This window comes from Larus michahellis, chromosome 9 (assembly GCF_964199755.1).
Source record: "Larus michahellis chromosome 9, bLarMic1.1, whole genome shotgun sequence".
In the NCBI taxonomy this organism is placed as follows: Eukaryota; Metazoa; Chordata; class Aves; order Charadriiformes; family Laridae; genus Larus; species Larus michahellis.
The window spans coordinates 17,359,706-17,376,470 of record NC_133904.1 but is presented as its reverse complement, the minus strand read 5'-3'; the positions used below and the strand labels follow the sequence as shown (position 1 = coordinate 17,376,470).

General features: G+C 38.2%; 1 protein-coding gene across 14 annotated transcripts in view; it reads right to left on the bottom strand.

Moving 5' to 3' along the window:
* Window positions 1-16,765, bottom strand: part of TJP1 (tight junction protein 1) — a 163,668-nt gene that overhangs the window by 8,750 nt on the left and 138,153 nt on the right. For 6 of the 14 annotated variants that reach the window (XM_074601563.1, XM_074601559.1, XM_074601560.1 and 3 more), the window contains 15 exons: window positions 16,261-16,366; window positions 15,249-15,399; window positions 14,577-14,685; window positions 13,313-13,532; window positions 12,707-12,891; window positions 12,477-12,572; window positions 11,956-12,038; window positions 10,680-10,890; window positions 10,045-10,145; window positions 8,671-9,024; window positions 8,006-8,257; window positions 6,314-7,213; window positions 5,918-6,012; window positions 5,175-5,399; window positions 717-767 (listed from right to left, as the gene is read on the bottom strand). In XM_074601563.1, the coding sequence (XP_074457664.1) occupies window positions 717-767; window positions 5,175-5,399; window positions 5,918-6,012; window positions 6,314-7,213; window positions 8,006-8,257; window positions 8,671-9,024; window positions 10,045-10,145; window positions 10,680-10,890; window positions 11,956-12,038; window positions 12,477-12,572; window positions 12,707-12,891; window positions 13,313-13,532; window positions 14,577-14,685; window positions 15,249-15,399; window positions 16,261-16,366 (3,139 nt within the window). The remainder of the gene's footprint in view (window positions 1-716; window positions 768-5,174; window positions 5,400-5,917; window positions 6,013-6,313; window positions 7,214-8,005; window positions 8,258-8,670; window positions 9,025-10,044; window positions 10,146-10,679; window positions 10,891-11,955; window positions 12,039-12,476; window positions 12,573-12,706; window positions 12,892-13,312; window positions 13,533-14,576; window positions 14,686-15,248; window positions 15,400-16,260; window positions 16,367-16,765) is intronic. The other 8 variants (XM_074601561.1, XM_074601564.1, XM_074601566.1 and 5 more) reach the window with 3 other exon arrangements.

Sequence of the window (16,765 nt, the reverse complement as noted above, 5' to 3'; positions counted from 1 at the left end):
CTGAGCTCCTGCATTCACTGCCTTTTTTTTTTTTTCTTCTACGATCATCTGATTTCCATCTCTTCCTACAAACACTAAAACACAATTTTCTTTAATATCCTGTCTCAAGTATAAGAACATTTATTGATAAGCACAAGAGATTAAGACAACATTGAATCTTTAGGAGAAGATTAGTAACACAAACCATGGCAAACAAAAGGCAGATGACATTTCAGGTGTATTTGCATAATTGCCTACAAGATCTTCATTTTTCGGTTTCATTTGGGGTAATTTCAATGAAGAAGTGTTCTCTAATTTAGCAGGTCTTCAAAATAAAAATATAAATCCACTTTTTTTGGGGGGTGGGTAGGTTGTTTTTGAAAAGCATGATTAGCCAATAGGACAATAGATTCTAGTACAACTTTTCTAAATACACCTAGCATTTGAACAATGCCATCTTCATTAGAAATGTAATCAGCTTAAGCTTCACTAGCTTTATGTGCATAGTGTAGATAACTTTAAAATCTTATTTTCAAAACATTTTTGTTATACTAGAAGTATTTCTCCAAATGTTGATTTCAGGAAATGATCGATTTCACAAATAACTGTAATTTTGGACTATAATATTGCACTTTCAGAATTCGCGTGTTTAAAATTTTAAGTGCACATAATGCCTGTGATGAAATGTAACAGTGAGAGGACACCTGAAAACATCCTCACATCAACAACAGTCTTACCACTTGATGTTCCTTTTCAAGTAGTCATAGCTAGTGTAAGAGCCAAGAAATCTAGGTGATGGCAAAGCAAACAGCAATAGAAGAATGAAAGAAAACAGTCATTCTATCTTGAGCATATTATTTCTTCACACTTTCTATGTTAGTCCTAGCAGTTCTCTTTTGACAAGGTTGTTGAAACAAAGAAACATTACTTTTAATGGTGATGTTTTGTTAAGACCTTTACCATATGCATACGTACAACAATCAACTACTATATTTAATGTGAGATTTTGTCAGTGAATTAGGAGGTGGTCAAGATCTCAAAATAACAGATATCGAGCGTATGAACAAGATTACATTAAGCCATTTGGTATGACCTGTATAAACAAAGTTATTCAATATAGTGAAAAAAGTGAACAAACCATAAATCCCATATTCTAACAGTCTCTTACTTATGGTCCAATTTACATTAATTTCTTCAGTCTTAACATACCATGATGATGGTTTTGTCTTGCAGATCACGTACTGAGGGTACATTCATAGCAAGTGTTTCTATAGTGCTATCAGCTCATCCGATAGCACAGCCCACACCATAAAACACTTCTGATTACGGTCAACAATTCCTAAAAGGATGTCTTAGAACAATTGCACTGAGAGACAGAAAACTGTAAGTATACTGATAACTTTCCCTTGATTTTTAACATTTATCTTGCTTATATGTTGCAAGAAAATACATTTTATGACAGCTTTCCTGCATCCCTTCACTTTCTGAACACTCATAAAAATGTACCAGAGAACAACTGCAGGCACCAACAGTCTTACTGCTTCAGAGGAGTATGTTATGAAACTAAGAAAAGGGCTGATCAACTTTCCAAAGCCTGCTTGATGACCACATGAATGTGATCCTCAGTGAGCTAAACAGCACCTGGATGAAAGTATCTTTAATATCAGTGTTGCAAAAAAAAAAAAAAAAAAAATGATTTTAGATCTGCTGTATTAACTTCCATTCCCACTGATTTCACATAAAGCAATTCATGCAAAACCAGCAGTCATTACTGCACGCTCACCCACTGTTGCCTTTACTCCAGGTGGGCAGTAGGTGCTTTCTCAGAGAGCTGCCCACCCGAAACCCCTGCTTCCCCAAGGGGCCAGGAGCCAGGGGAGGGCAGCACTGCAAAAACCCACCACGCTCCACACAAAAACCCACCATGCTCCACACAAAAACCCACCACGCTCCACACAAAAACCCACCACGCTCCACACCTGATAAGAACTGCTTGCCAGCTTTTTAAAGAAGTAAAAAAAAAAATAATGGGGAAGGGTGGTACATTTTGATGGAGGGAGCAGAAGAGAGAGCTGTGACAATACAAACACAACCAGAACAAAGTTTTGTGTAACACGAAGCCCATTCTTCTGTCAGCCACAATCCCAACCACATTGTTCAGAACCTCTATGCAATGAAAGTGGTCCACAACAAAATGCTTGCTTACAACTTGTTAGTGTATACATGAAGCTCCTCGAATTATTGATGTGCTGTTTTCTAAGCTGTTTCCCACTTCATTTTTGTTACAATAAGCACTACTTTAAATTTGAAATGAAGCACAAATGGACCACTAGAACAAAGCAGTGGACAATAGGTTATAAGCCTCGGTGCACAACAGCAAACTTATCAAACTGCAGTGCTGCTCCCCAGTAAGAGCCCAGCTGGAGCAGTTTAAGAAGTTAAGACAGGACACTGCTCCTTACTGCCTCCTCAGACCAGGCCGTAACTAATCATGTGGATACTCCGAACCCTATTCAATATCAAGTTTAGGTAAGCTACATCCTTCTGCAGCACGTCAAGTTAATGCAGGTAACCACACTGAAGCAAGCAGGAACAGATCCATCACCCAGCCACAAGGGCAGTGGCCTCATGACTTGCTCCAGCCAGATCCCTGAAACACATCCATTCACAAGTTCTACTATTCTCACATCAAGATAAACTATCCCTTATTCTACAGTTACTGACAACTGTAACATGCAAATATGGCACTATGCACACAAAGCGGCTTTAGTAATGGCATTAATTTCCTAAATGATGCAAATAAACCCCCAACAAATTAAAAGATTAAACGAATTTGTACACACATAATGGGAAAGATACATACTTTTACAATACTTCCTCAGTGTCAGAGAACTTTACATAATTTAATGTACATTAATATTTAAAACTGAAAAAGTTGTAGCTATTGCCCATGAATAAATAAAATCTGTCCTCTGTACCCAGAATACATTACATGGATTATGCAGAGGCAAGAGATTACATAATCAACAGTTCCTGTATCATCCAAATTTAGTCCTGCTTATTTTTAGAAAAGTTTATTCACAGAATAGTAATTACCATATAAATTCACTGGAAAAAAAAAGATTAATAACTAGCAAGTAACAGGGTACGAACTGGAAGCTCGCTAAAGGAAAATCCTAAATATGAATGCTTTCTCAAGACTGCAATTGGTTTGTGTTTGCAGGCAAGGACACTGCAGTATGCTTCTGGAGGCAATACTGTCTAACCGAGCAGTGTTCTTGTTTATCTCTTTCCACTTACTTCCATTAATATTTTAGTCTTTGTCTATTTGCACTGGACTACCCTGGGTAAATTTTCTTTCCCATGCCTGTCCCTTCCTGTTAAGGGTTACATTCTTTCATAAAGAAAAAACACAACGCATTTTTGTCCCCTGACATACAAAACTATCAGCCTTAAAAACAGTACTATTATCTTACTCCTCTGTGGCAGCAAGATGTACAAGCCCTCAAGTTATACACGAACTCAAAACCAAACCAGAACTGAGCAGCCAAAGACTGCTCAATGGCAGACAGCAGGGTAGGTAGAAGTATGGAACAATCTCTCTCAACTATTAGCTCTTCCGCAGCAGAAATTCATAGTTACGTGTGTGTCTCGTGTTTTTCACTGTACGTGACAACACGGGAGAGGATAACAAATGTACAACAATAGCTTTCAACACTCTCCAGCTGAAGAATTTTACCATCTTCACAATTACTTGTTGAAAGCTTACAACATTTCTCCCAAAGCATTACTTGCATTTATGATGGCACCACCATCCATGTCTACAGATCAAAATGGAGATCTATGGGTAACATCGTTTTTTGTATGTGGGAACATAATGCTGAAAGCTACTGCAATACATTGAGGCGAGGCAAGACTTTTTTTTTTTTTTAGGTCTCTTCCTATAATGCCCAGAGAACAGGACAGGTACGATCCCATCTTTCCATCAGAAGACACAGGGCAAGTCAAAAGGAAGGATAAAGAACATCCTTGACTGAGAATCAGAACTCTGTTACAAACTACTTTATGCATTCCTTCCTTAGCATATAAGAAAGTAAAATATGAAATAGTTACTACACGTAGACTACTTGATTGGGGGAGAAAAAAAGAAAAAAAAAAGAAAAAAGAGGTGAATCCTTTCAAACCTATGAAGCTTTTCGAAAGATTCCAATATTCTCAGTTCACAGAGGAAGACATCAGAGATGATAGACAATATTAAACAAATAAGCACAGGACTCCCCAGTCCTAGCTCAAATCCTTTAAGAGAAGCACTGGAACAGTGTATCAAGGACATGAAAGACAGCTTGCACATACACTTAACGCTATAGAACTTCAGCAAGCGAGTTTGTTATTTCACTCTAAAGATCTCATTTACATTAAGGTTGCCAGATTTTCGGCTTGACCTGCATAATCCAGATTTCAAGCAGGAACGCAACCAAAGCCTTCAAAAATGCCTATTTTTCAGCCTACGTTGCAGCTAGCCAAGATAGCTTTTCACAGTAACATTGCTATGGTTTGAATCAAAACAAATTTTAGAAGTCTAGGGAACTGTGGAAAGTACTGACAAAGTTTGCATAAGTATCCTCCAAGATAGGCACTTCTTTACCTGAGCTAAATCTGTGTATGAGCTTTCACACAATTTCTGTATCAAAATGTTCCAAAGCAAGGAAGCAGAACAATACAGGAAACAGATGTTTCCATCAACAGATTAAATTCTGGCCTCAGCAATACTCCCTAAAGGCTCAGTTTCCTAATGTCAAACACGGGTAACGTGTACAAGCCTGTCTGCAGAATAAATGCATGCAGAAATGGAATAAACCAACAGCTTTGATTGGAAAGATGTTTAAGCACTCAGTATTAGTTAGACTAAGGAAATACTTTGGTATATTCTGTTAGTAAGCGGTAAGCAAAAGAAGCAACATGTTGAACATCCCAAAACCTACAAAAATTATTTACTAAAATAAAACATTATGCAGTTATGTATTTTCAAACTAAAGCTACATCTAAACAGAGAAATTGACTTTGTGAATACAAAATAATTTCAATTAGATATCCTGAACCCCTGGAATTTCATTGACAGAGGCAGAATTTCTGTGTTAGTCCTATATGCCTCCCCCTGCTTTTTCAAATTAAAAAAAGAAGTCTCACAAACTTACTTAGAATAATTAGTGAAATTCATCTGATTCTGCGAATGTATTGGCTTAGTGGGCTCAGAATGATGGCTGGCAGGAACCTGCGCAGATGGCTTATTTTCAAAACTCCTGCGATCAAAGTACGAGAGCTGCTTTCGGTAATATTCTTCATCTTCTTCAGGATCATAATGGTTTGAACGCACAATATCGTCAGGTGGCTTCACTTGAGGTCTCTGTGGTTCTGGGGCCCTAACCAAGAATAATAATATACATTTGCCTTGCACAGTTGAACAAGCATAAGCACCTGAATTAAAATTCTATTTTATAACCTAGCTAGTAAGAAAGCAAGCAAAATGTAATTCTTACAATTGCACACCTTGCCTTTTTAACCTATATTGCATGGAAGTTAGATAGGCATGACATAGTGTAAAGAAAGAAAATCCTTATTTCCCTTTTACCTTACCTTTTCCCTTTTGTTTTTCTTTCTAATTATCTCAATGAAACATAGAAAAAAGTAAGATGGAGATGTTGGCTAAGTTTCTTCCCTCGAAATGCTGAAACAACAATATTGTGTCCTTCCCCCATTTCCCAGCAACCATGTTCATGAGAACTGACTTTTTGCCTTGCCTTACTATTGACATAGAAATCACATTGACACATTCCGACTCTCCACTCCTCAGTTTCTAATTTGAGCCATGAAGATGTGTTTTCTGAATATTCTGATCTCATATTGAAAACTAGATTTAATTAATCAGTTGTGCATCTACCTGTAAGTTGTTTTGTCGTGTTCATACTGGCTTTGAGAAGTTGGTTTTGGACCACTCACAGCTGTGAGCGTAGGCTTAGGTGCTAGTTCTGGAGGCTGTAAAGAAAAGCACAGCATATTCTCTTAGATTCTAACATTTAGAAAGATACAGCATTTTATAAGTAAGAAAATCAAGAATGAAATACTAGTGAAAGATGAACTGGAGTAGTTTTCAGCATGGCAAGATCCCCCCCAGTGTTTTCACAAAAGTTTTCAGTTTCTGCTTTTAAAGCATACTGCAGTTAGGTTGCCAAGAGGCTACTCCACAAGCAGCAAAGCTTTCTTTCCAAGACAATATTTTACTTCTTGCAATGTAGTCTCATTAGCTAAAAGCAGGAATTAAACTTCAATGACTTACCTTGACCGCTGATGTATCACTTGGGTCCTTCATTTTTTCCAAAGATGGTGATCTTCTCCTTTCAAATATCTTAACCCTACTCCGCACAGACTGTGGTTTCATGGCTGGATCTTCTTCTTCCTCTGCTAGAGATGGCGGCGTAGGCAGTGGTTTACTGTTAGAAGGCAAAACTTCCGGTTTGGTTTGTGATGAAGGGGGAGGAGGAAGAGAAACACCTGAAGTGCCATGAGAAGGCTCATATTGTCCAGTTTTAGCACTATAAGCTTGAGGAGGACCTTGTTCATAGCCCCTTATATGCGGATCAAAGTACTGCTTCGGTTCAGGAGATCGAGATATGGCTGACTGGTATGGCTGAGCTTCTTGTTTGTATCTACCATGCGTGTCATATCCAACAGTATGCTGATCTTCGTATCGCACTTGTGGTAAGCTGAAGTTTTTGGGTGCATGCTCATAGCGAGGTCTGCCATCATAGCTCATTGGAGGGGGTTCCTCAAAACGAGGTTGTGCTGGGTAATAGCTGCGTTCTGTGCTCTCTTCTATATTTTGTCTGGAATCAAGATCCCTGGGAGGCTGGTTTTCATAAGCTGTTCTTGTTTGGTTATAGGGCTGTTTTTCATCATAGTATGCCCAGTGCTCCTCATAGGGAGGCACGCGCTCATCATAATGTAGACGAGGGTCATAACCACGAGAAAACTGATCTACATAGTTTGTAGAATCATACCTGTATGTTGACTGTTCATAGTCCCTACTTGGTTGTTTTTCTGCATACTGAGCCTGGGATTCATATATCAGATTTGGGTCTCTTTCCTGTCTCTGTACTGGGTGATTAATTGCTGGCTGTTTTAACACGTAGCTTTGCCTGGACACTTCTTCATTAATATATGGATCCTTTCGGTATACCTGTTAAAGAGAGAGGTATACTTTGCAGTTAAAATAAAGAGTAACTGCAGCTGCACTTGAAATGTAACATTTTAAACAAACCTAAGTTTTAATAAATATTGGCTTTAATTTTGTTTAAAAGCAGAATAATTTGATGCAGTTGTGTGCAATCACAGGAAGCTGAACTTGGTGATTCAAGAGATCCCTTCCAGTACTATTTTTAAGCAAAACTATGTAAGCAGATTAAAAAGGAAAGACAAAGGTAATAGTCTCTCAGCTTTGGGGTTTGGTGTTGGGGGCGAGGGGCAAACACACTTTTTTGCAGGGGGTGGGAAGAGTGGAAGTAAAAGGATTTACGTATTTAAGTTAGTTCTAGCATTGCTGAGGAAGTATATAGCGTCACCCAAAAACTGGATTCATCTTCATGATCAAGGATTCAGCATGATTTAGAGTATGTAGAGATCTAGTGTCATTTTAGGGAAATAACAGATTTTTCTTAAGGCCTCATTAATAAACAGCAGAACATTGACAAGCTAAAAAAAGTCACACGTAAAGTAAAATCAAAATACAGAATGCAGCCTTTTTTTAAAAATGTAATTTTTTTGAGAAGTGAAAAGTATATAGTTTGAAGCCATGCACACAAAACATTAGATGATGCTTAGCGATTCAGATGCACTGTGTTTTTGTAACCTGCATGATCTCTTATAGGAAAAAAAATAATCAGAAGGAATTGTCCAAATAAGGGCAAAACAAAAAGCTCATGTGCTAGCTTGATGTATAGCAGGAAATCAGCGCAAAATGTGGCACAGGTACCTTTGCTGGATCTATATGCGGCGATAAGGATGATGGCTCTTGATCTCTTAGGACTATATGAGCTCCCTCAGTACTTGATGTTCTTAAGGGGCCCGCTTGTGGTTGGTAAGAGTTGTAAGGAGCAGCAGTAGGCTCCTCCAGTCTGACATTACTTAGGTTTACATTAGCATTTACTGCAGAGGTTGATGAGGTTGCAGGGTTTGATTCAGGCGACGGGGAAAGGTAAGGGACTGCAGGTGAGGCTTCTGCTTTCTGTGAAGTGTTTAAAATATTTTAAATATACCGCTATTGAATCACTGTATGACTTTGATTTATATTAAAATAATTTAAATGACGCTTTGATCAATGCAGCTAGATGTAGAATGAAATGTACTGAAAGTATCATGCACTAACACTTCCAGAAATTCATGTTGAAGATTAAAAAAGCAAAACATTTAATCAAAGTAGAACGGTACTCCAATCCCCCTCCTGTCAGAATGAGTCACTAAAACAGCTAGGGCAAGCTGATTCTCTAATTCATTTTAACATATTATTGTTGCTGTCGACAGATTCTTGTATGCACTCACAATACTGGTAAGCAGACTGTAAACACAGATTTCTTGTTCAAGAGAACTTGCAACCTGAAGTAAATGTACAGTGGTCAATGTATAAAATTACTGTCTTACCGGCTGAGAAGTAGTTGTTTTAAATCCTGAAGAATCTATTCTGAGATTTGGCTGTGGCTGAGCCTGAGATGCATAAGTAGGATAGGTTTGAGTTTCATGATGCATTCCAGAGGAATCCTCTCTAACGGGTTCAGAAGAACGTGTAATAGCAGATTCAGGAGGAGTCCCAACCTCATCATTCAGAGTTTCATCCAGTTCCTGATCAGTATAAGCACCCCCTTCTGTATCTGTGTCTTCATAATCGGATGTGTGTCTACTGTCTGTGCTGTACATTGAATATTCACTACCGGGAGCCGAGAGGTAAGAAAGGCGGTCATCGTGTAAATCAAGGTCATCACTTGTAGCACCATCTGCCTGCGTCAAACAAAATCAGAGTAGGCATTTATTGTAATACCCTTTAAAGAATTCCCTTTTTCAGGCAGTGTAAAGCTAGGCAATTTCTTTGTGAATAATGAAGAACCAAACAAGTGGAATGCATTTTCTGCAGTCTCGCTCTTTGAATCATTTCACTAAGGGGTCAGATGACTGTCAGCGTAAGGGAGAGGACAGTGCATACTGTCCACGGAAATCAAACTGTTTGGAAAGCAACAAAGCTGCACTTTAAAGTGATATTATGATATTGGAATCATTAACTTGAAGGTAGATAAGGAGGTGAAAGGAGCTCAATCTGAACAGAAATAGATGATCTAAATATTAAGAAACATGTAGCAATAGTTGATTCACCATTTGCTTGCTTGTAGCTGGCACTTCGCTTGGTATTAGTTCTTCAAGAGGATGGATCTAGCGTGCATAGTGTGACATGCAGCTTGAGAAGGCAGTGCGAGTTTTAGCAGGGAGCAGAGAGAATACTAACTTGTGACTTTGTATCTGCGTTCTCACAGCTGAGAGAACACAGTTCTCAGAAAAGTCAGAAAGAACATAAATATGCCACTTGCTTTTATACTAATGAAAAAACAATTTTTCACCAGGCAATCCCAGCCCCTAGTACGAATGCAGCAGAACACCCAGAAGTTATTAATGACAAAACATCTGATCTCCACAAAGTCTTCAAAGCAATTAATATATCCCCCAGTTAACAGTGGCAATGGGCAAATGCTCTCACTTACTACACGGCTACATGCAAAAAGACAACTGTACAGCCCTCATTAACGGAATAACTGCACTAATATAGCAACAAACCCATTTTGAGCAGTTCACATAGCCATGAGGCATTACTGCTTTCGATCTTCAAATGATGGTTAAAATGAGGAGGAAAAAAGGAAAAGAAACTTCATTCCACAAGTATCTGCCCATATCTGTAACACCAGGAAGAATGAAGGAACAAAAAATCTCACATAAATATAGTTGTCATTTCTCCCCAAACATATTTCTTACCTTTCCTTCCGAAACCCACACTAGTTGGTTCTGTTGTTGCTGAATTGCTTCCTTTAGAGCTCCATACCATCCTTCATTCATTGAATTCAAGTTAATGGTAGCTAGAAGTACAGCAGGTTAGTTTGACTTATGATTTCTGCAGAACTGTGATCTGCACCACCAGTAATAAAAACAATACAAACTGGCAGATTAAAACCATGAGATTTAAATAGTAATGTAACTATTAGCATTCAAAGCAACCTTAAGGCCTGATGTGGTTTGGGACATTTTATCCCACAGGAAATACTGACTTAACAGTAGCTTAGTATAAAGTGAGGCTTCAGTTCAGCCAGACTAAAGAGAAAGTTACATCATCTTCCTATTTATTCACATGTTTGATTTTGGCTGATGATCCTGCAAAACCACCAGATCTACTAGAAGTGTCATTTTGATGTTTCAGATTGCTTTACGTCTTTGCAGTTACGTGCAAATGACACACACATCAATGAACTATTGGTTATTGAACAGGGGAGCCTGAACAAGTCAACAACTGCCTGACCTGGTCCATTTGCAGAAAAGCCTGGAGGAAAACGTTACTCTCATCTCACCTCACCCTCCCTCTCGGAAATACTAATCCAGTATATCCAATTACTTACTTGTAAAGAGATGGTGATTATTTTTACGTAGCTTGTGAGCTCTTTCATACAGCTTTCTGGCACTTTTTCGTGATTCTGGGCACAACCTCATTCTCATAGTCTTTACACCCTGCTTAGAATCAGGATTTAGGAACACTACAATAGGATACCACTGGGCATAATTCAGACGGTCCACTGCATTAGGAGTGACATCTAATAAAGCATGTTTGTCCTGTTGTGATAAAAATGACAGAAAGGAAGAAAAGTGATTCACTTATGTACTAGATTATTTTTTTTTTAAAACATCCTCCGCAAATTTGTTTTGTATTAACTTTACATAGCTCATTGTTTCCAAGTATTGATTTAAATTCTTCTCCTATTTGAATAATAGTAACCAAACCAATTCCAATACCAGGCTACATAGGCATATACATTTTGAACTGTAGGACTGACTGTGTAACTACAAGCTTTTTAATATTTAACTCCCTATTTAAAAAAAAAAAAAAAATCTCCGTGAAGCAAGCAAGCACTTAACTAAAGAGTTTCCTACTAGTATTTTGCTAATAGGAAAAAAGGAAAGATAGAAACACAAGACCTAGTCCCATTACACACCTCCATCTTCCTTTAAAACAACAACAAAATAAATCACTCTGAATGCAAGAACTTGGACAACTTTCATCCAGTGCAAGATTCATCTCAAGCACACAGCACACAGCATCCCCACTTCGCTGCTTCCCCCCCCCGCCCAGGACATCTGAAAGACTTGCAGTTTGTTTTTAAGTAATGAAATAAGGTGAGGAGTAGAGCCTCATACCATGAACTAATGTCAGCAGTTTTAAAGATATTAAGGAAGTGAGACTGAAGGACCCTTTCCCCTAGTACTTGCACAAAAAAATGACGTCAAGTTATTAATTTGTAAATTGGGGTGTTGGAAAACTTAACGACTCTGTAAATAAAGTAACAGTTTCTAGCTGTAATGTCACACCATGGCTTTAAGTGAAAGAGGAAACAGCTTAGAACAGCCTTAAAGAAGAAAGCACAGCACTCCCTGGAACAAAGCCTAGACCTACTTCTAGGCTGCAGTTACATGGAAGAGGAAAGGGGTGGTGTTCTGTTTTTCTCTTTTTTTCTTTTTTTTTTTTTTTTTTTTAAATTAACCAATAGAAAAATGAAAAAGTCATTTTTAAAGCAAGCACAGTCACTAGTTATTCTTCTACATTTAAAACACCCAACGCTACTTGATGATACCAGTTTTACTCTTCTTGTGTTAGAAGTACAGTGACAATAAAAGACTTACTCTATCGATGATCTGTTTTATAGTGTGAAGACGAATAATGCCAGAACTACGTTGGTCAGTACCAGCATCTCTTGGTTCACTTTCTGGTAGAGGACACAGTAAAAATCTGTTGTAAGTTTATGACATATTCTACATTCCCTCATGAAGATAAAACAAACCATTTCATAGCTCAAACTGTCCACTCAGATTGAAGACACTCCTCCTACTTCCAAATAATACACAAAAACCTACCCACCAATTTGTCCATAAAAATCACTACGTCTTTACAAAAGCACTTAGAAACAGGATAAGGTACTGGATTAAAATGAAATTTGAGAAGGCTATAAACAGAACTAATATTACTTTTATCTTCAGAGAATTATCAGCAACCAAATAGCAAAAAGAGATTACGTTTAGTCGCTTCCTTTACATTCTCAGCATCCTATTAAACACATTAACAGCTAAAGCAATAACGTACAAACAATCTAGCAAAAGAAAGCTGACTAATTCCTAACTGCAGAAAATCCTGATCTCACACTTACTTGCAATTTGAAAGATATCTGGTTCTTCTCTAGCAAGTTTCTCCCGTGCAACATCAGCTATTGGACCAAAAATGGTTACAGGTCTGAGAAACCCAGCTAGAATTGAAGGGAAAAAAGGTCAAAATATATTGATTGCTTAAAACAAATGCAAAATACTCTTAAATACACAGGCTAACACAAAGCAAACCACATGAACCTGTTAACCTGCAACAGTAAGAACAAAGGCATACCTTCCCGAAGAACAACTCTTTCATAGGCAGGAAACTTTGTCTGAACAGGTTGGGCAGAAAGATCTTCTCTGCTTTTTCGGAGATTTCTTTTTGAGCTACGCAAACCTCGGAACCTCCAAAAGTCCGCTCGATCTCCTCCTGCTGTCTTTGGAAGCGTGTACTGTACGCTAGCTAGTTGCTCAGCTCTAAGATGACAACAAATCTCAAACAGTTATCAAGGAAGTCAGCTTCTGAAGTAATGCTTGACTAGCAAGCTTATACTTCCAAAAAACACCACCCCCTGCCGAATCAAGCTTTCGTTGTTTCTGTATGAGAAAGTACAAGAGTGAACTACTGAGGCTGATATCACATTACAAAAGCTTTATATAGGCTTGTCTCTTGCATTGAAAATAAAGTTTTAAGGTTCTTTGTGGACTATACCAGAGTCAAAAGCAAATCCATAGATCAGATATTTAACTTCAATTTGTTTTAACACACTGTCACTTTTTCTGACTGAACCAATTCTATAAACTAGCGTCCTGGAGACAAATGCAATCATTCATTACACAGATGCAGAATTTCAAATTGTAGTTTTTAAACAACGATTTAAGTATTTTAAGATCATACCTGTTTTTGTTAGGGATGATACCTCTCTCAACTTCCTTATGATTCTTGCCAATTCGAATTGCCAACCATGAACCCAGTTTGCCATTGTACAGAGTGTCCACCACCCGAAACACTTCCCCTTTGTTGAAACTTAGTCCATAAGGAGATTCCTTTTCATATTCAAAATGAGTTCTGATATAGAAAGAATCGCCTACATCAGACTCAACAATGCGACGATAAACTGAAAAAAGAAAAAGAAACCCCGAAATATAAAGTTATGTAAGTTCAAGTGATGTCCTAACGCTCACAAGAATTACTCAAAGCAGTGCCCACCTTAGTTCTCCTTGATTTAACTATACAGTACTACCTCAAGAAGCCTTAATGTCTTAGAGTTGCTCTATTTTAAGCAGCATAACTATTAATAGCAAACTCTACCAACATAAATTCAACTTTCATGGTCAAAAATTTGGTGGTATCACAAGCTTAATTCAGTTCCCCTGGAAGGAATGAATCTGACCAGGAAAGAAGTTTGTGTACATGCACACAGAATGGTTTGGGTTGGAAGCGACCTTTAAAGGCCATCTAGTTCCAACCCCCCTGCTGTGGGCAGGGACATCTCAACTGGATCAGGTCACTCAAAGCCCCATCCCACCTGACCTGGAATGTTTCCAGGGATGGGACATCCACAGCTTCTCCGGGCAATCTGGGCCACTGTCTCACCACCCCCAGCTTAAAAAATTTATTCCTAGTATCTAGTCTAAGTCTTCCCTCTTTAGTTTAAAGCCATTACCCCTTGTCCTACCACTCCACTCCCTGATAAAGAGTCCCTCCCCATCTTTCCTGTAGGCCCCCTTTAGGGACTGGAAGGGGCTCTAAAGTCTCCCCAGAGCCTTCTCTTCTCCAGGCTGAACAACCCCAACTCTCTTGGCCTCAGTGCAGTAACTCATTTTCAACGGCACAGCTACAACATACTCTCCTACTGCCCCCCAAGGTTTAATGCAAATACTTTTGTCAGATGCTAGGCGTTATTTTGGGGTAGGGTTTTGTATGGCTTTTTTTTTAGGTTGTTTTGGTTTGGAGGTTTTGTTTGTTTGTTTGGGGGGGGATGTACTGTTACAATATCAATCTCAAGTCCATTTGTAGTAGTAACCTATCTCAAAGCCAAAAGAACTTAATAGTCTTCATAAGGTGCCAATTTCCTGCAAGCCAGATGTCATTCATTAGCTTTACTTTTTATGTTGTTCTGAGCAGTCTACTACATTGCTCATGATACACAAATATTTACCGTCTTTTTTCTTCTGTGCCAAAATGGTTACTTCTTCGCCTTTAGGAAGATCAAGCAAAAAAAGGACAGCTTCTTCTCTGATGATATTTGTGAAGTCTACATTATTTACCTGGTACCAACGAAGTAATCAGTTTGATTTAGCATACGGCATTATAACAGAGATTTAACTATACAACAGGAAATCTAAATCAACTTATTGCTAAGTCATTTTTTTTACTCGGTTGCATATATACACACCAAGTGCATTTATCTCAAGATATCTCTTGCACCTCTAAATAATCCCACTTTATTTCTTGATAAAAGCATAGCTTCCAGAATAACAGGCAGCTGCTCATTTTACATTGTTTAGATCGATATTATGGAGCACCTATAAACATCAGTAATATAAAGAGCCCTCTGACAATTTAGTCACCCAACAGTTAAAAAAAACTCTATCAACTGAACAAGTTTAAGAAATTGGATGAAAAACTTCCTAACGTTCCTACAATGGTACAGTAACAGGAGATTTTGCTGCTATTAAGTAATACATGTATGCTAAGTAATATATGTATGCTAACAAGTACATAGAGAAAAAACCCTGTATGAACTACAAAGGCAATATATTCAATTCTACAGGAAGAAAACCCACTTTGGTACAAGAAAACATTTGTACTGTTTTTGTTTTTGACATACCCTGAGAATCTGGTCCCCTTCCTCTAATCCTTCTTTCGCCGCAGGGCTGTCTTCCAGAACACCAGCTACAAATATGCCAACATCATTGCCACCTGCTAGTCGCAAGCCCACACTATCTCCTTTTCTGAATTTTACCAGTTTCATGCTTGGCCTAGAGATTTAGAAAATATTCCACTTAGAGGCGTAACAGCATAAACTATCCTGGTAAACTTGAGACTGAACACATGCAAAGAACTAATTTGCCTACCATTTCAATTAGATGATATTATGCTATGCATATCATTAGCTGCTTATCAACCACAGCATTACACCACAAACATTAGCAGCACTTCAAAAACCCCACCTGTATTTACTTGTTTATTGGGTTTGTTTGTCTTATGCTCACACAGTGATTTAAGCAAGACACTTTTAACACTCCCAAAAACATTCCTTCTTTTAAAGGCCTGTGCTAGCATATAGATCTATTTTGGCTCTAAAGAGATTAAGATGAATTTGACACAAAACTAAGCTAGAATCTATTCTCATGTACACTGACGTCCATAAAGGAGATCCCAGTTTAAGTTGACTCATTTCCATGTCATGAATTTGCACATTTCTGCACTGACCTTTATACATTACTCTCCAATTATTATGAAAGGAAAAGAATATGCTACAGCATCTCTCCTCTCTGGAGATGGGGACAGGGCAGGAGGGGTGGGGGTGCCCAGGGAGTGAGAAACACCGCAAATTCTTTTCACCAGTTGATCATTGTAATTGCTCATTTCCATAGAAAATTAATAGACTTTAAAATGGTACATTACACAATGTAAGTACCAACAACGCTCAGGAATAAGCCTAAAGTCTTCATCCTAATATTTCTGAACAGTAGTGTCATGACAGCGTATTGGACTTTACATCAGGCCATTTATACAGGTTATCCAACCTTGGATATCCAACCTTTATCCAACCTTGGATAAAAGCTTGGTTTGCTCAAGGACCAGGCAGATTTGAATAGAGTTTAGAGTTACATTACCGAAGCATTCCATCTTCATGGGTTGAATTGGGTAAAGGACCATCAGATGGACTGACTGGTAAATCCACATCTGGCTGACCTCCTTGTGCATACACTGGCTTTGGTTCTATTAAAATATCAAAATATTTCAAATGCCCACTTGGTCATTTAAAGATAAGAAAACAAAGCTTAACTTAAATAAGAGCTTAATGACATCTTCAGTAGCCTTCTTCCACCTTACTTAAACCCACTTAAAAGTGAAATATTAGAAACTTACAACAACAGAAGACACTCCCACTGTACCATTCAAAGCAGCATGATTCCTAGCATAATTATTACTTCAGTAAAAATCACAAAACTTCCTTTGTGTTTCATTAAATACTCTGAACACTGTGAAACTACAAGAACTAGAAGGCTTCACGCTCACCAGACTACCTTCAGCCCTGCTGTTTCTCACCTTGATTTGTCTGACATAACTTGTTTGTTTTCCATTGGCTCTCTTCCTTCAGGAATTCAATTTTTGAAA